At 35.0% G+C, this 25,128-nt stretch overlaps 1 protein-coding gene and 2 long non-coding RNA genes across 3 annotated transcripts; 2 read left to right on the top strand and 1 right to left on the bottom strand.

Annotated features, from left to right (window-relative positions):
- The first annotated feature begins 2,071 nt into the window (after nt 1–2,071).
- On the top strand, nt 2,072–4,538 carry LOC142986302 (uncharacterized). Its single transcript, XR_012960343.1, has 3 exons — nt 2,072–2,221; nt 2,540–2,650; nt 2,818–4,538. It is a non-coding gene; the product is annotated as an uncharacterized LOC142986302 (long non-coding RNA).
- An 859-nt stretch (nt 4,539–5,397) lies between these two features.
- LOC142986472 (uncharacterized) lies at nt 5,398–7,654 on the top strand. Its single transcript, XR_012960376.1, has 3 exons — nt 5,398–5,566; nt 5,941–6,098; nt 6,502–7,654. It is a non-coding gene; the product is annotated as an uncharacterized LOC142986472 (long non-coding RNA).
- Nucleotides 7,655–15,708: 8,054 nt separating this feature from the next.
- On the bottom strand, nt 15,709–18,188 carry Cat (Catalase). The gene is made up of 2 exons (XM_076134389.1): nt 18,029–18,188; nt 15,709–17,428 (listed from the first exon to the last, which is right to left on the bottom strand). The coding sequence occupies exons 1-2, from the start codon at nt 18,083–18,085 to the stop codon at nt 15,962–15,964; spliced, it is 1,524 nt and encodes a 507-aa protein (XP_075990504.1). The 5' UTR covers nt 18,086–18,188; the 3' UTR covers nt 15,709–15,961.
- Nucleotides 18,189–25,128: the final 6,940 nt, after the last annotated feature.

The raw sequence follows: 25,128 nt of genomic DNA, 5'->3' as shown, positions 1-25,128 counted from the left end.
TACAATTTTAAGACCCCCTGTATGCGGACAGACCATTCCGCAGGGCCCTTCGTCCCTTAGACGCCATTAAACTTTCCCTATGAGTGCGAGAGTAAGAGCATTATTCATACGCATAAATGAAAAACAATTGAATTAAAAAAATAAAAATGGAAAAATTATTGAATACTAGCTGACCCGCGCATCTTTGCTTGCGTCACTTAAGAGAGATAGGTCAAAATGTTACATAAACGGGTTATGTAACATTTTTCACTGGTACTCTGCTCCTATTGGTCGTAGCGTGATGATATATAGCTTATAGCTTTTCTCAATAAATAGGCTATCCAACAGTAAAATATTTTTTTATTCGCACCAGTAGTTCCTGAGATTACCGCGTTCACACAAACAAACAAACTTCTCAGCTTTATAAAATTAGTATAGATTAAAAGTACTTGGAATGTTTAGGAAGATAAGTAACATTATTTTGGGAATTATTTTAAAAATAGATATGGTTTACACTATTCACAAAAACTATGAAAAAAAAATTGTAGTCATTCATCATCATCATCATTATCTGAGCTCTTACTTCCCTCATCAAATTGAATATTTAAATCATCTCCACCATCGTCTTCATTGTTACTTGAATTCTCTGTAAAAAAAATGTAGGTAATGATGTTGAAAACAGTTACAAGTAGGTATATTGAAATAATTTATAGTTAAAATAAAATACCTAATTCGTTTTCAAGTGATTCGCTTACGAAACTTGGCAATTGGTCACCATCAAACCACTTAAAATGATAATGGTTATCCTTTAGAACCCACCCATTATTTGCTGGGCTTAAAATGCTATGACGCTTTATATGAGCATTACTCCAGACACCCGCAATATAATTTGCTCGTCGAAATTGTTGAAGCAATTCAGATTTACAAGGAGGTAAATTACTTGCGTCGAATTTTTTTAACATTTTGCCGGTGGAATTTCTCATTCACATCGCCGACTGTATACGTGTTAATGAAAAGTTGTAGCCGTGCAGCATCTACATCAATTCAGCTCAGACCATTTAAAATTTTGAAGAAATCGCCAGAATATCAAGAAGCTTTTGTTCAATTCGGAGAAGTTGAATTATCTATTGATAAAGCGAAGGAACAAAATATATTTGATGTTATTCAAAAAATTATCTGCGAGTTATATAATGTTCCCGGATTAATTGAGAGCGCCTGGCAGAAGTAATGGCCCCGGGAAACGGTCTGGCAATAGTCAATTTTAATTCTACATAATATCATTAATAACATATCTGAAAACCAACTTTGCTACTATGACGTAGGTTGGGTCGTTTTTTACGCACCTTCACTCCGCGCTACCTCAGAAACGGCCCCGCTTTCAAGGTAGTGGATGTGCATACCTCTTAACAGACCCTTTATACTAACAATCCTCAAAATTTCAGCTTTGCTAAAATGACGTAGGTCTGGCAGCTCTGGGATCTTGGTCCACAACAAAACGAATGACAAGTGACAGGACACTGAATTGAATGATAGCAGTTGAACTTTATAGAATGTAGAGTCGATTTATTACCGAGAGAATCGTAGAGTAATGTATGGTCGAGAAAATGGGACGATTCATGATGTTGCTTGATTTTGCACGCATTAACGAAATACCTAACTCATTTTCCACTATCTAAATGTTTGCAATGGTTTAGATTATTGAGGCAAATATAAACATATTATTTATTAGTTTTTTTTTTGCACGCATTAACGAATTAGGTACCTAACACAGTTTCCACTATCTAAATGTTTGCAATGATTTAGATTATTGAGGCAAATATAAACATATTATCTATTAGTTAACATTTTTAACTTTGCTTAAAGCCAATAAAGCCCGCAGTACCTATGTAGGTACTGTTTTCATTTTTAATCCTACAATTGTTGCTATTGCCTCTTTTGCCTTTCAAGCCTGAAATACTAAACATAACACGATAATCTTTATTGTTTGTTTCAAATACGTTTCGTTGGTTAAATATATTTTTATAGTGCCTAGACTTCGCTTCTGTAATTTATTGTTTGGTACAGGGTATGGGGTGGTCATATTGACCGAACGACGCAGCACACTAGCGCCCTCTCAGTCTCCACGTTTCAGGCGGGGCTTCAACACGCCGTACGTCGTAATAAAACATCTAAAATTAAAGTTTCCAGCTATAATTACTTTTAATTTATATATTATCTCGTATTGTCAGTGCAAATGGCTCAGGTGAGTAAGTGTTTTACTAGTTTTGCCGTAAATTACAGCATTTTTGTAATAACATGAAATCTTTACAATAGTGGCCTAATCATTTGTTTTGTTCATTAATATCGTCCGTAATTTGTGGTTTAAGTAGATTTATTCAGCTGAAGTTCAGTGATATAATAACAGACCTAGGCCTCCACTACCACGTTTCCTTCATGCGCCGCAGGATGGTCAAGAACGGCAGCACAAAATGGCGGACGTTCACTGTTAATCATTCAGCAAATGTATACCAAATTCCAAGTGTTTTGTACATATTGTTAACTTGTACGTGTCTTTCTGTAGACAGGAATCGGATAAATACTACCTACGGAAAGAGATCATGGCAATCGTCAACCTCAACGCATCGTCTACATTGGATTCAATTATGGGACTCTAGAACATTAATTAAAGAAGGTACGTATTTATTTAATCAGTTAATTCTACAGGAAATTGGATTATAGTCGTTATTAGCTTATGAGACCCATCTCATAAGCTTATTAGAAGAAAACAGACTCCACAACAACACTGGTCATCTAATGCAAAACAATGCTGATAATTAATTTGAACTTATTATTTTTCAGAATGGCGTGAAAATCCTGATCTACGATTCGACACCTACGACCCAGGCAATGATGAAGCTGACCACGGAAGTAGATGTGCCTGAGAGCGGTGCAGCTCCCAAAGTTGTTATTTTGGTGAGTACGTTCCATGGGGAGACTGGTCTGTGGTTTTATAACAACAGTCCGGTTCTCCGCGATGTCGAGCTGGCAACATCAGTAAATTAACTACGATCAAGATGAAGATCTTATTTGACGATCAACAGATAGTAACAAGCCTTCAAGAAAATAACCCAACAGTCCTTCTAACTTCTTAATTAACCATTCATAGAATACCTTGATATCAATGCTCCTTTGAAGTTTATATTGAAAAGCATCATTTCACTTCCCTGTAGACTAAAATAACCAACTTATTTTAATTTCATTTGCGTTTTTGGTAAGTATCATGTTAATTGTCACACACGCTCGCAAAAATAATGTGTTAAATTTGTAATTATTTGTAAAGGTTCGTCCTCGTGTTCCGTGCTGTTCCGTCTCGCAAGGAATCAGTTACAATAGTGTGGTGCAGAAGTATTCCTCTTTCAGCACCAATTTTATCAGCACTCATGGTTTGAGTACCTAAAATACTCCTACTTTTAGCACAGATGCTAAACCCATAGGTGTTGAAAAGATAGGTGCTGAAAGAGCAATACTTGGTGCAAGTAACATGCAGTTGATATAAACACGATCACTGTAGTTGTAGTGTTCTGTCGATGCTCTTCTGTTCAGTCAGAGATGATCTCCACTTGAGCGCGGTCACGTTCATGTACTTACTGTTACTGAACCGTGTTGTTGTCATGTCTGCAGTGCGTCTCGTTGTTACTTGTTGATCTGTCAACATTCACCTCGGAGTGATGTCTCAGGTGATAGGTACCTACTATCGTGAGATGCGACTCAGCGCGGACTTAAATATTGTACAGCAATATATAGTTTGTTGTCAGCTGATAGTTATAGGTGGTGATTGATTGTGGGGTGACGGTGAACCTTCTAACATCCCACTAACTCATAGATAATGCCGCCTGACACATATAATATAGCAATATCGTGTAATAAATCATATAGCACATTACTGTGCTTGACTGAAACTGTGCCTTGAAATATACTTATATATTAAATAACGTTATAATACAGCCGATAAAATAATAGTTTATTAGTGGTATTAAATAATTAAAATGTATTGGATCGTACAGTCTATAACACTTATCGTAAAAATATAAACATGTTAGATTAAGATTTTGTACCTAGGATAGTATTATAATATATAATGTATTAGCCACCTACTGAGAAAACCACATCCTAGTAATATAGTAATGTTAATTTAGTAATAAGCAAATACTTATATGTAATTAGATATAAGACTACAGTAATCGCTACTTGTCTATCACTTACTTTAAACAAATTGTACATTTCAATAAAATGTTCATTAAAGTGGTTACTGTATGTAATTTGTAATTTCTTCAACAATTATATACTAAACTGTAACATTACAAAAATAATAGCTCTTGCATTTACGATGTATTTTAACGCTTTTAAATATCTTAAATCTGTATGAAACCTCTTAATGTAGAGGTTATTCTATTCACTTCAATTCTTTTTACTCTATCAATGTAATCATTCTATATAAAAGAAGTAGTGTTTATCAATTCGCATATTTAATCATTTACGGTGTACACAAATGTAAATAAATAATAATAAAAAGTAGTAGTAGAGGAGTGTTGTGTTTTTATTATAATCCCAGTTCCCGACAAACATACTATCAAGGTAAGTATAAAGTTAAGGGAGTAACGTTACCAGTTGACTACTAAGTTCATATTTAAGTAAGAGTAAGTATTTTGTAACTAGTGAGCTATCATATTGCTGTATTGTTCCAACTAAGCTGATACACTGAGAGCTTTTTAATTCTTTTTAAAAATCTTGGCCGTAAGAGTGGCTCAAATGCTCAAAAATTCTTCTAATACTTTTGAGATCATAGGTCATCACTATGGTTTAAGAAACAGGGAAAGGGTATTTGTTTTAACTCAAGTTAATATCATTCACAAGGATAATACTATTAACCAGGTGTTTTTTATGGAATAGGTGCATGAGAAAAGTAACTTTGCGTTGGGAGATCTTTAGTAAGACAACTATGTATGTATGTAACGAAAAATACTATTTTTTCAGTTGATTAAGGTCTAGGTCAAGTGGTCAAGTCAGGGTTCCTAAAAATATCTCATCAGCAAATTGCACATCAGAGAAAATGTGTATTTGGATCTCGGTCTGGCTAACAAGCATTTTCGCCAAACTAAAAGTAACTGACAGACATCCATTCATCTCAAATAAATAGTAATACAACAAATTATTTTTACAAATATCTACTACAACAGACAGTTGGAAACAGGCCAAATATAAACAATTATACAATAACAATTTTGCACTCCAAAACTCCGATATTGCAGTACAGGGTACCTATATTTAAATTGAGGCGGTAAGTTCCCCTATTATATGACGCGTCTAACAGCTGGACTGCGCAATCGCGAGTCCCTCGTACCCTTTCATTGAAGTTTGCTTTCAAACTTGTCAGACAAGATTGCATAATAATACAATACTTTAATTGAAAATCTCGGCAAAATGGTCTTAAAACATGCTAAAATGTGTTAGTGTCGTGCCTACAATTCTATTTCAAAGTAAAAATTCACTTGTAACTCGTGAAACAATCATTACAATGTGCTCATATACAACGCAATAGGTACAACAGGTAAGTGCGTTATTAAACAACAGAAGCCTCTAGATCTACCAATTTTCAGTTTCTTTGTAAAAACTATAGTTATTAAGTACATCGTTACTTGTTTCATAAACTCATTGGAGATATCAAATTGTTAAGTATTTCAAAACTTTTGGTTTTAACTAGGTTAGAAAGAACAGCAACTGAATACATTTAGGTAACAACAAATAAGATATCGTATTACAATGCTGATTATGTGAAAACATAGCATTAGATCGAATTACAAATTCTTGTATAGCAAGGTAGCGTAGGACAGAGCGATTACTGTTGCTAATATAGCTCTACTAGAAAACAAAAACACAGTTATATCAATGTAGTGGTATCAATAAGCTTTACTCCGTTTCCAGGGTCCAAACTTGACCACTGTAGTCAAAAAGGCAAGTTGTAATTTGCGGCTGAGAAGTACAGCTGCCAGATATAAGTTGCAGCCATCGCAGCGTGCTTTTACTCCGAGTGTGATTGACCTGAAACTTTATAGACTTTGGAGCCTATCTTTCCTAATTCGGTACGTATTTTGAAAAGTCTTTTCCAAGTGTACTGTTAATTCATTTAACATATATTAGTAACTACTTCGTCTCAAATATTAAGCATTAGTTTCAGTGACTAGATAAAAGTAAGGTAAGGTAGATTTAAGTGTTAAACTTATGCATTACATGGCCAAAAATGTCCGTTCTTATGAGAGGAAAGCAAACGTTACCAAGCGACATTTTGGCAATATTGATAGGTTCCCTAATAATTTTATTTATGGGATTGTAATTCGTAACTGTATTGAACCAAAATTTTTAAAATTTTTAGCTTCTCGGTCCGTAACACTAACCGTCAAGTATACAACCAGTCAATTAGTCAACTTTCCTTATGAAAGGTACAAGTCTTTACCTTTTCTTACAGACTTTTTATTACAATTTCAGGTTACTGTAAGCAGTCAAGCCGAATGCTTCGGGGTAGGCTGCATATGGCAAGATAGCAGCGCAGTGAAGAACTCTAGAACAAGACTGAAGATGTTGCGACAAAGCTTCAGTTTGCTTAAAATGTAGCGCTGTGACTGCAGCTACTAGCAAGTTAACAAGATATTGGCAAGAACATGCAACTCTTCACTGAAAATATGGACTTCGGCAGCGTCGAGTCTTCATTCGTCGAGATAGACTTAAGAACTGATTATTGTAAAACGATTTAAGATCTACATTTTATTTGCATTATATAAATAATAATAGAAACCCACATTAGTCCTACTTCTTCTTTAGGACAATGTGGGCATGCACGGACTCCTCTCAGTGTTAGGTCGTTCATATAAAAACTGATTCTGAATAGATTAATTAAGATAAGTGTAATAGATGTGATCCAATACATAATTAATGTTACCGGTAATCTGTATAGGGTGGATTAGGTCTTAAAAGATATTCTTCCCACCCTACGCGGGTCTATGTAATCAATGTAATGGTAGGTCAATGTCCGGGCAATGTATAAAATATTAAACCACACGGGTGTACCGCTTATTCAACTTCGGCGATGTTTTAACGTTCTTTACGGGTACCGTCATAGGAAATGTAAATCTCTCATGGCACCTCTATTGGTAGCAATCAACATTGTTAAGGAGAATAAAAGATAAATAGCTAAATACTATTTGAAGGCACTAGTTTCAGTCAAGCACAGTAATGTGCTATGTGATTTATTACACGTCATTGCTATATTATATGTGTCAGGCGGCATTATCTACGAGCTAGTGCTGCAAGTTGTAAGGCTCACCGCCACCCCACAATCAATCACCGCCTATAACTATCAGCTGACAACAAACTATACATTTCTGTGCAATATATAAGTCCGGGCTGAGTCACATCTCACGATAGTAAGTACCTATCACCTGAGACATCACTCCGAGGTGAATGTTGACAGATCAACAAGTAACAACGAGACGCACTGCTCAGTAACAGTAAGTACATGAACGTGACCGCGCTCAAGTAGAGATCATCTCTGACTGAACAGAAGAGCATCGACTGAACACTACAACTACAGTGATCGTGTTTATATCAACTGCATGTTACTTGCACCAAGTATTGCTCTTTCAGCACCTATCTTTTCAACACCTATGGTTTTAGCATCTGTGCTAAAATGAGGAATAGTTTAGGTGCTCAAACCATGGGTGCTGATAAAATTGGTGCTGAAGGAGGAATACTTCTGCACCACACTATTGTAACTGATTCCTTGCGAGACGGAACAGCACGGAACACGAGGACGAACCCTACACAAAAGGGCACTCAGCCAAATAAATTTCAATGCATGTTTTTTCATTTCCTTCCTGACTCCTAAACCTTACCCTTGTCTCCTGTCTATCTGTTAAGTGGTACAAACGTATATGCGCTATGATTTTCCAAGTGTATCCCGTTAGTATTGCTTAACTTGAAGAGGATTTTCATACCGGGCGTGTTATATTCGCAATTTTAATACTCTTTGATTGATCTCTTAAATTATTATTGAATAATTTTGAAAGTCAGCCCAGTATGAAAATGCTCTTAGTCAACACCCCAACACAATATTTTTACGAGCGTGTTCTTACAGTCACAAGCATAAACATGGACAAATATCCTATTAATACCAAAATCAGACACTGAAGTGTTTCCTTTAGATTTTTGTTTGAAGTTATTTTTGAAAATATAAGATTGTCTACATATTTATGCTAATGACTGTATCAGGTTACATATTATCTTCCACTTGCACCCGGTTAGTACAATCAGCTCCAAATGATGGTGATCATATTAAATATTTCGAAAGCATTTATATTCTGAAGCATGCCTATAAATTTGTATTCATTAAAATGTTGTATTAAAGAGTTTTGAAAAAATAAATTGGTAAGCGACTTTTGTAGCTGATTGTACACCGGGTGCGCTGTAAATATTTTACAGGTCTGAAATACAATAAACGAGATATTATATGCCACTAATTAAGAACATAATATGTATTAATTTATACATCCTCTCTGTAAACTTCCGAGTTAATAGAAATTTAATAAACCCTGTAAAATATTTATAAAAACCATTTACTTACTTTTTACATACGTTTAAGGAGTTAAAAGGACAAATACTTAAATATGATATTGCGTGTATTTATTTCTGTTGTGTAGTGACGAGCAAAAATAAGTAAGTAAGTATACACTATCACATTTTAAATAGATAAATATCTATTCAATTATTTCTTCTAGCCTACAGTAACTACCTACGCAGTGGTTGTAAAAGTACTTTTAGGATACGGTAATAACCAGTAGTAATTGCCTATTTTCAGCGATAACAAAGCCATTAAAAATGTGAATGTGTATACTAACATAATTTTGCTTTTAAAAATCTATTCTGTCAAAAGAGGTTAAAAATTTTTGAAGTTACGATAAAGGAGTTCTTAAATATTTATGGCCGGCTGGAAGTGGACTGAAACAAATAAATGCCATCAAAAACATTCTGTAAAAACCTCAAGTCTCGCCGTAAAAAGTTGTGAGATCTATATAATACCAAGTCGATTAATCTATTTAGTCTCTACTTAAAGGACCTTCTGTCTTAAGTTATTACGTATGTTATTATCATGCCAATTTAAAAAAAATATCTTTAAAACAAATAGACCGACCTGGCCATCGCATGATTTGATTATTAGTATGTATCACACTATACAGCACGACGAGAAGTTAATGCTCCTGTAATGTTAATGGCGAATTTGTGTTTTCTTGCGATGACCAAGTCGATCTATTTGTTTTAAAGATATTTTTTTTAAATTGGCATGATAATAACATACGTAATAACTTAAGACAGAAGGTCCTTTAAGTAGAGACTAAATAGATTAATCGACTTGGTATTATATAGATCTCACAACTTTTTACGGCGAGACTTGAGGTTTTTACAGAATGTTTTTGATGGCATCTCACTTCTTTTTGTAGAGCGAACATAATTCCAATTTGTATGGAAAGACGTTTTTTTTTCATAATTCAACATATTTTCTTATGGGAATGTTGTTCAGTTTCATGGGCTAAACACCCTTACCCACCCTATACCCCCTCCCGTTATGCCTCATATAAAAGGTACCTATTTACACCTATTTATTTTATTTTCTACAGTAATAATAATTCATTAACTGCAAATGTAACCTTGTAATCTTATACATTTATATAGGATTACAAAGTTATCGTTGCAGTTGGTGTATTTAGAAAACTGGACCGAAATTAGAAAATATAAAAATTTTCCCATGATTAAGACACTAAACCCTATTTGTATTCTAAATTTTAAGCTTCTAAGTCTGCTAGAAGTACCTTAGACTTTTGATGATCGGTGAGTCAGTGAGTCAGTGAATCAGTGAGTGACAAAATTCAAAATTTTAACAAGTTGTCATTCTTAAACTACTGGTTCAAATTGAATGAAATTTTAAATATACCGTGTTTATACAATGACCGATTAGTTGCTGAAAATCCAGGCTTCTTGTTTTATCCACAACGAAATTATAGGGGTGTCAAAAATAGCCCGAATTGCTTCGAGAAAAGGATGTTACGGCCGTGCCGCTTTTTTTTTGCTCGACTTGCGGGGGCACTTCCGTGCCCCCAGATACACACAATACAGTAATATATTATAGTATATTAGGTCTGAGAAAAAGTCTTTTCGCATTATAGTTTGTACTAACTTGTAATAAATTCTTTTCTTTACACAAAAAAGCTCGATATTTGGGTACCTCACGAGCTCACTGAAAGAAACCTAATGAACCTTGTACTAATTTGTAATTCTTGAAGCCAAAGAGATTTTATTACAAGTTCATACATACTATAATGCGAAAAGACTTTTTCCCCGACCTAATATAAAGTTTGTTCTCATTATGACAGTTGTTATCAGCTATTTTATAGTTGGTAGGTACTCAGTTAGATAGTTTGCTATCAAATTAAATTGTTGTGTTGCTTTAATGCTTACGGCTGGCCTCGGATGGGTCGCCGCGGCTGTTATCAAGCTGTTTTCATCGGCCATAGTAATATGGCTGCGACTACGATGAAATCATATCCATAGGTATGTATTACATTATCTTTGTTTATTAATACTTATCCGCTTAAATAGTATCGACCTTTTTGCTAGGAATTTATTTTATTACTAGCTCTTACGCGTAACTCTGTCCGCGTTGATTGTTGTTAGGTATATGGCTTATTGCTACATAGTTCCAGTGGGATTTTCGGGGTAAAAGAAAACAAATAAAAGTCATATGTATTTCTTGGGTCTTACACTATTCTGGTACAAAATTTCATCCGAATCGGCTCTGTGGTTTAAGATTATAGAGACATACAGACAGAGTTGCTTTCGCGTTTATTTATTGCAGTTCAATTGTTAGGTATAAATATACTTTATCACTTAAAAATAAAACTTTCTAGAGTTAAGATTTAGTTCTTTGTATTAATAATAAGTATGACGTCATAATAGTTATTTTCGCGTCACTGGTCGAGTATAATGTATCATTGTTCAGAATGTTCAGATATCACTGCTTATCGCCAACCGTTACCGGTTTATTTATGAACCCATGATAACAATATGAAGAGCAAAGCCCAAGAACTTCAGCCCATTTCTTATTGGTAGGTATAATAAATAATAGTTCTTTGTTATAGGTTGTGGTAGCAATACATAATGACGAAGATAAGCCTCCCCGAAAACACTTTAAACCAGCCCCATTAGCCTCGTGGAAAGTAACCGTTATCTTATAAGTTTTAAATTTGGGTTGGTGACCCGTTCGATCGCGATCAACGAAGGTTTGCTAATAAGTGCTAAACTTCTACGTAGTTAGTCGTTGAAATTGAATTAACATACAGCTCATTATAGTCCGAACCTCTATTATACCCTATACCATTCAACAACTAAAATTCAGATCAGCAGTATTACCTTATTGACCAACCGCGGCTCGATGTCGATTAGTAGTCTTGCTGACAATCAAAGTTGTCGTTTAGCCAATAATCGAATGACAGCAAGTTTCTTGTTCAATTTCTTTATAAATAATACACCTAATATTCCTCATTACCTATGTAGCCATGTCTTATTTAAACGTATACCTATTTTCTTTTCCAGATCCTTCACCTGCTTCGAAAACGCGGATATTATCGGAGATGGCGACTGCAATTCAATTTTTTATTACTTATTACCTTTTATGTACCTGTGTGCGAATAAATAATATTATTCTGTGTCTTTCATTTGACAAGCAAGATGGACCGTGCATAATAGGCTTTATTATTATCTCGCTTATTTGCAAGTTTTGGCAACTTTTTTAAAGCATCTTGCCACGGTCTTTCTTGTCAAAACTAAGGCACTTGCTCCACCGCCGGCAATGGAAGTTGGCAAGCGAATGCAGTTTATATTAGGGATGTTATGGAGCTTGAAATCGTAACGAACGGGTATTCCAAATAAAATTCTATCCGATATTAAAGTTTCGGATAAAAGGCAAATGTTAATTGATATCCAATTCACTCTATACTTTTACAATTTCTTCTAAATTTTACCTCCGGATTTAACTTAAGGATGAGTCCAAATATCCGCAACAGATTAAATAATATTAATATATTTGCATCTGTAACTTTATGTCCATAACATCCCTAGTTTAGACGAATCAATGTTGAAGCTGGGCGAGGAAAATAACCCTTGGTTGTTCACTTCGTCTCCCGGCGAGTGAACTGACCGCTAGCGAGCATGGCTCAGCGAATAATAACAATATCTTTAATACCTCTAATATAATAATATGTATATTCGCTGCGACAAATCAGTGGCAAGAGAGTTCTAACCGTAGTAGGTACTAACAACAGGTTTTTTTAATTTACACCTGTTTTACATATAAATCATTATGTAAAACGATAGAAAAAACCTTTTCTAGGCGGCTGTGGGACAAGTGCCTGTATGAAATAGGGTTAGTCCATTAATCACGTGAATTTAAGCAGGTGTTACTAGCTATCCCATTTTAAGAAGTGTAGTGTAGAAAATTACGTATATATATTTTATATTAATTGAACCCTGCATACGATAATAAGGGAAGGCAGGGGATCTAGTCATATACCACGCTATATCATTGGAAAAAAATGATTAATGGTGGCTAAGAACCATCACGTGATTAATGGATGAGTCCGTTATCGATCCGTGTGTAACCTGCTAGCCCGTCGACTCGGTGACCTAAGGCGTCCTATTCACGGTCCATCTTGTTGTAAGTATCGAGATACTAAATCAGGCAGAGCGTTACCACTAAAGTGTCCTTACCTTAAAGTAAGCAGGCCTTACCTTAAATTGCCCACGCTAATTAGTATAGCTTACTTTCGCGCCACAGCACAGAGGTAGTATCAGCAGTCGGATAATGAATAGAAAGCTTTACTATGAAAAATTAATGCCGGTGTGGCCACCGATCTATGCATTATAGGCCTCTACAGGTTGCATCTTTTCGTAACTTTTAAGATATCTAGAAGATAACCAACAGGAAGCTACGACAAATCATTGCCGAGTCATTCGAGTTAATAAAGCGTCCTGTTCACGGTCCATTATAAAGTAACTACCCGGGATACCAGCAATTGGACAATGAACAGACAGCTTTAACAAATAAGTAAATGCAGATGTGGCCACCGATCTAAGCATAGGGCTCTTTACACTGCATCTTAATAAAATTTACGAGAAAGATAACAAATAGTGAAAAGAAAGCTACGGAAAATCATTGCCAGTGTCATTCGATTTAAAGCATCCTATTCACTGTCCATCATATTGTTACAATGGAACACCAGCTATTTGACTATGGACTAACAGAAAGCGTCCATCATGTTGTAACTGGGTTACCAGACGGACAAAGAACAGAAATCTTTACAGTGTTTTCGACTTACAGCGTTCTATTCACTGTCCAACATTATTATTGTAATAATGGAACACCAGCTATTTGTCTATGGACTAACAGAAAATGTCCATCATGTTGTAACTGGGTTACCAGATGGATAAAGAACAGAAAGCTTTACAGTGTTTTCGACTTACAGCGTTCTATTCACTGTCCAACATTATTATTGTAATAATGGAACACCAGCTATTTGTCTATGGACTAACAGAAAATGTCCATCATGTTGTAACTGGGTTACCAGATGGATAAAGAACAGAAAGCTTTACAGTGTTTTCGACTTACAGCGTTCTATTCACTGTCCAACATTATTATTGTAATAATGGAACACCAGCTATTTGTCTATGGACTAACAGAAAATGTCCATCATGTTGTAACTGGGTTACCAGATGGATAAAGAACAGAAAGCTTTACAGTGTTTTCGACTTACAGCGTTCTATTCACTGTCCAACATTATTATTGTAATAATGGAACACCAGCTATTTGTCTATGGACTAACAGAAAATGTCCATCATGTTGTAACTGGGTTACCAGATGGATAAAGAACAGAAAGCTTTACAGTGTTTTCGACTTACAGCGTTCTATATTTACTGTCCAACATATTGTAATAACAGAACACCAGCAATTGGATTTTGAACAGACAGCGTCCATCATATAGTAACTGGGTTACCAGACGGACAAAGAACAGAAAGCTTTACAGTGTTTTCGACTTACAGCGTTCTATACACTGTCCAACATATTGTAATAACAGAACACCAGCAATTGGATTTTGAACAGACAGCGTCCATCATATAGTAACTGGGTTACCAGACGGACAAAGAACAGAAAGCTTTACAGTGTTTTCGACTTACAGCGTTCTATACACTGTCCAACATATTGTAATAACAGAACACCAGCAATTGGATTTTGAACAGACAGCGTCCATCATATAGTAACTGGGTTACCAGACGGACAAAGAATAGAAAGCTTTCAACAACATTCAACATAATTTGGTAAGGTCTGCTTATACTAGTACCTATTCATTAAAACAGAAGTATTAGTAGTCTTCGTCACAGTCCATTTGTTGTAACTCTTATAAAGGTTCTCAACCCCCACTTGGCACTTCCCTCATTTCAGGAGGAGACCCATGCGTGGCAGTGGGACAGATCTCGGTCCTATTTATTACATTATTTACCTAATAATAAAGCAGTAATGCTAATACTAGCAGTCTTATGATCGACTCACACTACACCAAATAAATGCATCGTATTCACGACTCAACACCAACGTAAGGATATTGGACAGTGAATGGAAAGCTTCATTCACCGATTTACAGCATCATATTCACGGTCCATTATGTTGTACCTGAATGGGTTAAGTATGTATGAATGTTCCAGTTGAAGAATAATTAATTATTTATGTAAGTATGTGGGACAAGTAAGTAACCAACACGACCCGTAAGAGGTCAGGATTTAACATGCTCTCAGAGACACGAAGGGAATGATTGACTGCTAAACTCTGGAATCAATAGTATGCCCCGTCGGGAATCGAACCCCGAGACCTTTGCACGTCAGTAGCTCACTTATCAAAGCGCCACAGAATCTGGTGAACCAACTAATTTGTCACATACATTACCGCTTTTAATTGATATTTAGTATTTACTTAACTGTGAAGCAGGGCTTGAGAAGACCCTTCCTCAGCAGTGGAACAGCAACATGGCAATGGCTACATAGTATACCAACATTATCGGAGGTCATAAAATGATGACGTGCATAGTTTTTATTATTTAGTTCATGTTCATTACGATATCTATAGTATTATCGATACGGACATGTCCCCTTTATCACACATGAAATTGCTGATAATGAGGTTTAATAACAAAAACTCAACAAGGTTACTCATAAGAATAACTAGGTACCTATTTACCTAAACAAATAAGAATGTTCTATAAGTAAGTATATACATGTTATAAAGCAACACAAATAATTATCACAATACGAATGACGCATTTAGTTATCTTGTGTAAAGAAAACAAGAATGTTTAAATCCGCGATTTCATAAAACATAACTTTACTAACATATAGCTGGAGCATAATAAGGTGAATACTCTTTGAAAACAACAGACGTAAATTGTTATTTATCAATATGTCTACTTATCGTGGAGAGATAACAATAAATTCGCATTAACTATTTAATATGGTTAACTAAGCTGACATTTCTAAGAAAATTGTTAGTTTGCATTGAGTACACATCAATTACTAAGTTCACAACAAAAAAAACAAATGACATTATTTTATAAAATGTTTTATTTTTATAAATAACAATAAATTTATTAAGACAGTCACAGATTTATTATAGTAGAGCAGCAATCAGAACATCTTCTGAGATAAAGATGATTTACTACATAAAAAATGGAATTTTGGTGTATAGCCATTAACATTTTACAAAAGACCCAAGTTTCCCTTCAAGATTCAATATAACAAATCTTGTTTGCTTAGTATCTAATATAAAATAGCACCTTTCAGTAATATTATTATGATTTTACAAATTAGCGTGGTACTTCTTGAATGGTGCGAGTCCAGCAGCGATCTTGCTTCCTAATTCAGGGTGCACTTGCGTGAACATCTTAATAGCTCTCTCTTGGATAAATCCAGCTGCGTCCTTCAAGTGACCGACGATGTTCTCAGCAGTGCGCTGCTTCTGAGCATCGTCAAACACATTCTTGTAAAGCAATGTAGCTTGAGAGAAGTTGTCTTCGGTCTGGCCACTATCGTACTTGTCGACATCGCCGCTGACATTGTATCTTGGCTGCAGACGCTGGGCGCGTGGGCACTCCTGTGGTCCTGAGAAGGAGTTGGGGAAGTAGTTTGGTGCACCATCCTGGTTCCTGATGTTTTGTGGTCCATCACGTTGATAGTTGGATACATTCACACGGTAAGGGCAGTTAACAGGAATTTGCAGATAATTAGCTCCAAGACGATGGCGATGAGTGTCACTGTATGAGAATAAGCGACCTTGCAACATCTTGTCAGGAGAGGGCTCAATGCCAGGCACCAAATTGGCTGGGCTGAAAGCCAGCTGCTCAATCTCAGCAAAGTAGTTCTTGGGGTTCCTGTCCAAAACCATTTTTCCAACAGGAATCAATGGGTATTCAGCATGGGGCCACACCTTGGTCACATCAAACGGATTGAACTTGCAGTTCTCAGCCTGAGCCATGGTCATGATCTGAATGTGCAAGTTCCATGATGGGCAATTACCCCTAGCAATAGCATTGTACAGGTCTCTGATAGCATAGTCTGGATCAGAAGAAGCTAATTCATTAGCCTTTTCAACAGTCAAGTTCTTCACACCCTGGTTAGTCTTGAAATGGAATTTAACCCAGTGAGCAACTCCTTGAGCATTAACCAGCTTGAATGTGTGGGAGCCATATCCATTCATATGTCTGTGACCATCAGGAAGTCCACGGTCACCGAATAAGTACACAATTTGATGGGCAGTCTCTGGCCTCAAAGTGATGAAGTCCCAGAACATGTCTGGGTCCTTCAAATGTGTAGCAGGGTTCCTTTTCTGGGTATGGATAAAACTGGGGAAGAGAGAAGCATCCCTTATGAAGAAAATAGGAGTGTTGTTGCCAACAAGATCCCAGTTGCCATCATCTGTGTAAAACTTCATAGCAAAACCTCTAGGATCACGCACAGTATCAGCTGAGCCACTTTCACCACCAACAGTAGAGAACCTGATAGCACATGGAGTTTTCTTGCCAATGGTTTCAAAAATCTTGGCAGCAGTGTATTTGGTGATATCATGTGTCACTTCAAAATAACCAAATGCTCCGGCTCCCTTGGCGTGCACCACACGCTCAGGAATGCGCTCTCTGTCGAAAGCAGACATCTCATCGAGGAAGTTAACATCCTGGAGTAGAGGTGGGCCATTCTTTCCTACAGTCAGTAGAGCAGTCTGGACTCCAACTGGTGCTCCAGCTTTAGTAGTGATGTAACCAGGACCATCCTGAAAATAAAGTAATAACATAATGTTAATTGATGCTATATTTATCCAAGGGTCAAATATAACTAGGGCAACACATATGTATAATATATATAATAGTGAATGTAAAATGTTAATTCGCAATGCACCACAAGGTGAGCATCAAACAAGGTTCAAGTATTGACATAATAACAAACATGTTCTCTTGCAGTCATTGACACACACTACACACTTTAATAAAATGATTTTAGTCTCTTAGCTCACTTGTGATAAATGTGGTATACAAGTTATTTACACAAACTTATCTGTGTGACATTATGTATAAGTAAGTAGTATAAAAACAAAGTGGTACAAAGATCAACTTATTGATGTGAAGCTTTGATACCACAAATAAACATACAATGCTCAGCTTGAAACACAATAAAATTAAATGCAAATAGCCAGTGAGTATCAAAATATGTGTTGTTTGTCAGTCAAAGTACATTCGGCGTAAATTGCTCATAATTAATTACATGCAGGACAGTCCGCTTGTGAATGCAACAACAGCAAATTACTGTCGAAATTTTGTGATTATACTAATGACACATAATGTTCACTGATACACTGTACAAATAAACCACTTACTTTAAGGGTTTTCCTGTAGTTAACAAGTTGATCGGTGGCAGGATCTCTTGAAGCCATTTTGGTGTAGAAGCGTACGTTGTCCGTGAGAGAGAGCGGCGCACTGCTCTGAGCGCGAGTCGTGGACACAAATACCGCTTGGGCGCCGTTCGCTCCTCTTATATTGAATTTCCAGCGATAAACAACTATCATGCCAAACAAGTGCGACCGGTGACCGATATACTTTGTCCATATGTACTTAAAACGCGTCCCTTGCAAGTTCATATCACACTTATTTACTAAAACAATAAAACTAAATAATCATCTACATTGTTTTATGTTATTCTTTAAGCAAGCTTTAAAAAAACTCTTTAAAGATGGTCAATTGTTTTCATTTCGTAGTCAAAAATTGTAGACCATAATAATAATTAAACGTCATTAATGTCAATATCAATACTATCAATAGAAAAATCAATCGTCAGTCAAAATTTAAAAAAAGTTTTTTTTTTCTTTTTTGGCGGGAGTTTAGATATTTTAGAATCTGAATTGTGTGACATTAAGATTTTTTATTAATAATTACCATTCCAATTTCCACCGTTAGGTGACCATCTAACTTTTCCAAGTAGGTACCTATGTTAGTTAGGTAGCAAACCTAAATAAACTTCATAAGCTTCATTACTTTTTTTGCGTAGAAATCCACATTTAATCTAGTTTCTGCATGACAGTATCTCTAGCTCATACATGTTTAAGCACTACGTACCTATTATGTAGACAAGAAACACTATAATATTATTATCTCGAATTTGAGTTAGGTATGTAGCAATAACATAATTACCTACCAAAATATATTTAATCAATATTTTATGTACAATCTGATATCAAATGACATAAGACCTAATGGAGTTTGGACCTAGCCCAATCTGTAAATTTCTGTAATCTTATAAAAAAAAACATGGGTCAGTCGCACTACAATATAAGCAATGTAAATTGTAAAGATAATAAAAATTAAAATATACCTATGTACACAATAAAGACATGCTTGTGCACCTATGTAATTATTAGTTTTTGTCCAAAATTTTCGGAAAAATGTAGCGATTGATGATTTTATCGAGAATAAGTCTTGTACTTAATTGTTTTACAAAATGGGAAGCCTCTGATCTACAATAGCTACGAGGATTTTAAATTCCTGACATAGGTAATATTTTCTAATTTTCACAGATAACCTCGCCAAAAGAAAGAAAAAATGAAGACGGCCCTTATCAAATAAATAATAATAAAATCCATAAAAAATATATTATGTTCTCTGTCCTCGCTACTCTTAAAAATATTAATAGACTTAATAGACCGTAATTTAATGTACCTAAGTAACATGACACGCATTTCAATATGTTTATTATCGTAATAGATGTGTCTACATTGTCTTAGCCAGTAAATTGCATACTAAACTTAACTGCTTTATTCGATTATTGTTGTTAGAGAGTTTTCAAATCCATGCTCAGTATGTCCGTCAATGAGAGGGAATAACTACCTATAAAAGGTAGCAATTTTCACAAACAGAGAGGTGTCCATGCATTTGGAAAAATTACGTAAAGCTTTTTCCATAATCTGAACCAATACTGTCAATGTCAATCACATTTTTTTATACTCCGTGTGTTTTACTCAAGTTAGTAACTTTAATATCAGTAGGTATTCATAGCATAATATTAGATAATTGACAACTGCACATTATCGCTAAATTCTATTTATACTTAAAGAACTAAAACGGACAACTTTAAAGCATTCCGATCTGGAAAAGGTTATCCTAAAACGTTTTATTATATAGTCTTGCTTCTGCGTATTTCTTATTTTTTTCTTTGGTGTCGTATAAATTTTTAAAATATTTTTTATGTCGGCAGTTTTAACAACATACCATAGTACCTAATTGTTATTATGTAAGAAAAATATTTGTGTGAGATAAAGCTGTTATACTTAGTGGACGATAAGATTAACACATTATTTATTATTACTATTCAAGATTAACCTTAATCTGGTTCGGTTTTAAGTAAAACAAGCCTCGATAAACAATCCGTTTTTTTAATTGTAATATAGGTATTTTAGTCTATTCGATAAAAAGTATATCAGTCACTCCTACCACGACACTTTAAAAAATAGATTATAATAAATATGTTATTCTATGGATCTTGAACTAGAAAATTTGAGGTGACTTGAAGGTCAAAAATTACTTAACTGGCCAAAGCTAAGTTTTTAAACTTAAGCGTATAATAAAACGGCTAAAAAAATGTGCGATATCAGTTAAAGAACCTGCAGGAGATCCAAAAAGGACTATAGGTAGATAGGGCAATGTATTTTTTTAAATTTGGCTGTAAGATCACAAACCAAGCCAATCAACAGGATATTGCTTGTTAGTTAAAAGAACTGGCCTCATTTTGTGTACTTGCTTGCCTAGGAGCTACTATTTCCTATGTCTGCTTAACATATTTGCTGCCGGTATTTTAAACCTACATTTCAATCATGTAATTTGTTTACACCCTTTTCAAAAAAATTAAATATAGCTAAAACAAAATCTTTGTCCTTATACCTCATACGAACATTTTTATCAACCATTGACAAACATTAAGTCCGTAAAGGAACGCACAATACCTACCTCAATATCTTTGAAACCTTGATAACTTAAATTTTTCAATCTAGTTTTGCTGATTAACCAAAGAAAACATTATTTTTATCACGAGTTATTGTGCGGGCGAAGACGGACGGGGGGCGTGGCGATTATGAACAATGCCGATGACGATATGCAAATGGATTAAGTAAATATAAAACTGTTTTAATGTGGTTTTTGACCTACAACACGCAGTGTACAATGTGGTACCTAAATGCCCAGTAAGGTCTTTTATTGTCATAAAATAGGACGCTTATTTCATTGATCTAATTACCGACCGGCAAATGACTCTCAAATGAACTCAACTCAACCTATGTTTTATACACCATGTTTGCTCAATAATTTTGCAAAGTGAATGACCACCAAGAGAGATGTTAAACTTTGTTCAACTTCTTTAGGTTTAGCTCAAAATTCTGATTTTATTTAAAGAAGTAGTTTCAGTAATCCAATCACTTCGTTTTGTTTTATTTTGAAAATACTTAAATCAGTTACCAAAGATAGGAAGCTAAATAGGAATTCGTGATATCATTCTCAGTTTAAATTTTTCTTTTATTATTTTTTTATGCTTTGCTTTTTATTTTATGGTCAGGGTCGAAGTCATCCTACGTACTTATTTCCTGTTTGCCGAAAAACAAGCTGTATTATGTTTTGCTTACCAATATTTGAAATATCATTTAGCATGTTTTAACCCCTGAGTATTTCAGAAGCGTGGTCCTGACTCAACGGAATGCTCTAATAGAAGTGATAACGACGCTAAAAAGTTGTCACAACTTGATGTCGTGTGTAAATTGTAAAGATGTTATCATTATCATGTATTACACATTACGTATAGACAGATGACATGACATTGTTCAGAAAAAAATTAAGACACATTTGGTTTACTAGGTAGGTCGTACATAGGACTAAGGCTGAGTTCTTAGTAACATACTATTTGCCATTTTTAAAGCAATCTCATAGTGATATCAATAAAAAAAAATATTTTATTTGTATGTTTGTCACATTTTAAAACCTGAATATTATCAATGTAGCAGGCAGGAGTTCTAGGGTAAACTACAAAATATGAAGGTGACCTACGTAGGTATATCATTTTAGCATGCTTGTTCACCTAAATCTGATGTAATATCGATGAATGATGAAATAGAGCGACATTCGGATGACTATAGTCTCTACGTCACAGATACGTGTGTAAGTACATACTCTGCTAATAAGTTACTATAATAATGGTAACATATCGTCATACATATGTAAATTAGTGTTTTGAAAAATAACTTATGTTATTCATGAAACGTCCATGAAAATTCTTATTCAATTGTTGAATTATTTGTATCTTTACTCTTCTTCCTGGTTTTCGAAGTGCAGCGACAGTTTGGGTAAAAGGATATAGATTTGGTTTGTGGGAAGGGATTTTGCTGCTGTTTTTTTATATAAATGTGTATTATTGTGTATATCAATCAATATTTATGTCAAACTCTTCCTTTACTGAGTGACTGATGAATAACACACAGCTGAAAAAACTAAGCGTAGAAAATTTTATTTTGATATGAAGATTCCTTATATAGCGTAGAGGAGCACCATGACAGGATTTTTGGAAATTAGAAACGTGTATATACTCCACGCGGGCGAAGCCGAGGGCGGAGTCTTTAATATAACAGATAAGTGATAAAAATACGAAAACTCTTTATAAACATGTTAATAAGGAAAATAGCTTACAAATATGCATGTACAAGATCAATAGTCATACATTTTTATCGGCGAGTTTACCATTGGTAAACTTTATCGTAGTGATAACAAAAGGCCAGGCAAATTTAAAACAAAACTGATTTTGGCCTTACTGGTACAAACACGTTTTAATTGTGATTATTTTTGTACATGGAAGAATGTTGTGAACGAAAACACGTGTCTTTTTTTCAGAACGATTTAAGATTTGAAACAAGAGGCCGCAAAAAATACTGAGTACAGTTTAAAAATATATATATGTATATCTGCTCGTATGAGACTTCTGAGGTTTTATACGAATACGACTAATAATTGAGTTTGTCGCGGTTGAAGCAAAAGGTAGCCAGTATACTTAACTCAGGAATACCAGATTTAATAAGTGGCATAATGTTCTGCGTTCGAAAAACGGAACTTAAACCCAGATGGCGAGTGTCTAAATATTTTTGTACTATTTTGTAAGTTTGCAGTGCTTTGCAATAATAGGAAATGGGATGTCAAGACCCTAAGTCGGAGTTCTCCCATCATTTCAGCAATTTTCCACCCGTAATCATACAATATATCTGCGTAACAATTATTTGTAATGAAGTTGTCCATTATACATTGTCACTTGTCCTAGAACCGAAACGTGGGAAATTCAGATAATAATTATACGTGTGTAGGAGACCCGGCCGACATTGTTCTGCCCGAACTCACAGCCTATACGTCGCGCAATATTTGTTTTTTTGACAACATCAACAACCTTTGGCAATCATCACAAATTTTCAGGCAATATATAGGAATAAGTTATAAAAAGATTATCCCTCTTATTCATAAACACACTATAAACCTATTTTAGTTAAAAAGCTACTATAATATGTTTTCTCTTTTTCATTTCGCTAAGGAGTGAAAGAAACAAAACACTTTATAAGCCTTTCATAACTTCATATATTTTTACGAATAAGACGGTATATCTTCAACTAATATTTGAAAATAATCTTCAATGTCATAAAGATTATTTATAATATGTACCAAAAATAGGTTTTTGTTTGATTTTTTCATTGGCAATCTATTTGTGATACTTCTAGATCCTATAAAGCTCTGGCTAGTAAATATTTTATTTGGTATGTGTGAGATCAGTGGCGTAATTACAGGGTGGCAAGTCGGCAAAATGCCACGGGCCCCCAGCCGGAAGGGGCCCCTGATCAGAGGAAAATCCTAACTCATTTTTTTTTATTTATCACACATTTAAGCTTTTCCATACTGGGGGAGGAGGTCCATCTGATGAATTTGCCACGGGCCTCGAACGGTATAGATACGCCACTGTGTGAGATCGTATTTTTTGACTCTGATAAAATACGATGCACCTATCTATTTCAAAATAATTCGACTGTTAAGGGAGTGGAATCAATTTTAGCTTAAAACATCTTCGTGACCATAGTCTAATTGCCAAACATAGATCTATTCTCCAAAATTCATCTTAATATGAACAAAAAGGACATATTAATTTAGCGAGTTGCGTAAGAAAATCTGGATTAAGAAATCGCTATGTGAAGAGCCGTATTACATGAAAACAGTATCGTAACCTTACTTTTCTTTGTCGTTATATTTAAATTGTGATACGCAATTCTTCATTTGAATACCTAATGTGTAAGGGCATTGAACTCACAATATACGAGTAAACACGAGAGAACAAACAACATAAAAAACAAAGGATATCCGATATTTAATTTTAATAAATCTGAATACGATATTGGTAAATTGGTCTAAATGGTTCTAGATCTTTTTAATTATGTAAGTAGGTACGTTAAGTATCTTGTTAGTTATAAATTATGCATAAAGGAAATTTATATCACCCTGGGGACAGACAGATTTATTGTTGATATACGGACGTCTATGTACTTGGGAGTAGCAGCAAAGCTGAATTGTGCTGAAGCTTCGATAACGATGGCGGAATGAGCTAGCTAGACCAAATAAATAAATGTCTCAGAACAACACACACGCGGTCATCTGATTCCAAATTAAATAGAGCTTGTACTATGGTACCTGGACAACTCATAGTCATACAACATAATATGTTCTTATAATATACAGATAAAATTACATCCAAATTAAGAACAGAAAATTTAAATTTCGAATAATAATGGATTACCGGGATGTTTTAAAATAGTGAATAAAGAAGGCGGTGTTATACACCATAAACAGATACCTAGCTAAGATTCCACTGATAAGTTGATTACGATTTCTTGCACGTGAGTAAGATTTAAATGATTCAAGGCTTATCTATCAGCTTAGTAGGTGAAGGGGGGACACATTTTTGTACTATCTTTATGATAATAATTACATTATATTATCAGTATTACATACTCATCGATCTGTAGAATAAAGGTAAACAGGTAAATACGCTAGGTAGCGGTCTAACCCCCGGTTTCTGAGGTACATTTAGCGGTAGTTTATCTATTCAATAGCGTTTAAGCTCATAATATATAAAAAAACGCTATTGAAAACATAAACTGCCGTTAAAAGTACTCAGAAACCGGGGGTAAATGAGGTAGGCAATTAGGTACATAATTTGTAAACCAGTCAGCCTATGTAGAGCAGCGTTGCGCGGAGGTCTCAAGCTCCAATCCTGTGGCAAATTCGGGCGATACAGTAGTTCTCAGGGCTTGTCCGTAGTTTGAAAGGTGAATGCATAGATGTTCTCAATTTTAGCGAGCCTCGCGTAGCAGTAGAAGACATAGAGTCATTCGGGTCAAGTGTGCGCACTTTCACCTTT

This window comes from Anticarsia gemmatalis, chromosome Z (assembly GCF_050436995.1).
Source record: "Anticarsia gemmatalis isolate Benzon Research Colony breed Stoneville strain chromosome Z, ilAntGemm2 primary, whole genome shotgun sequence".
NCBI lineage: Eukaryota > Metazoa > Arthropoda > Insecta > Lepidoptera > Erebidae > Anticarsia > Anticarsia gemmatalis.
Note: the sequence above shows the minus strand (reverse complement) of the source record. Positions and strands in the feature narration are given on the sequence as shown.

What these genes read in the sequence shown, in the direction of transcription:
- Cat (XM_076134389.1), bottom strand. Translation starts at nt 18,085, where the DNA reads ATGGCTTCAAGAGATCCTGCCACCGATCAACTTGTTAACTACAGGAAA. An exon ending in ACTACAGGAAAACCCTTAAA is followed by an intron (nt 17,429 to 18,028) that starts GTAAGTGGTTTA and finishes CTTTATTTTCAG; the next exon opens with GATGGTCCTGGTTACATCAC.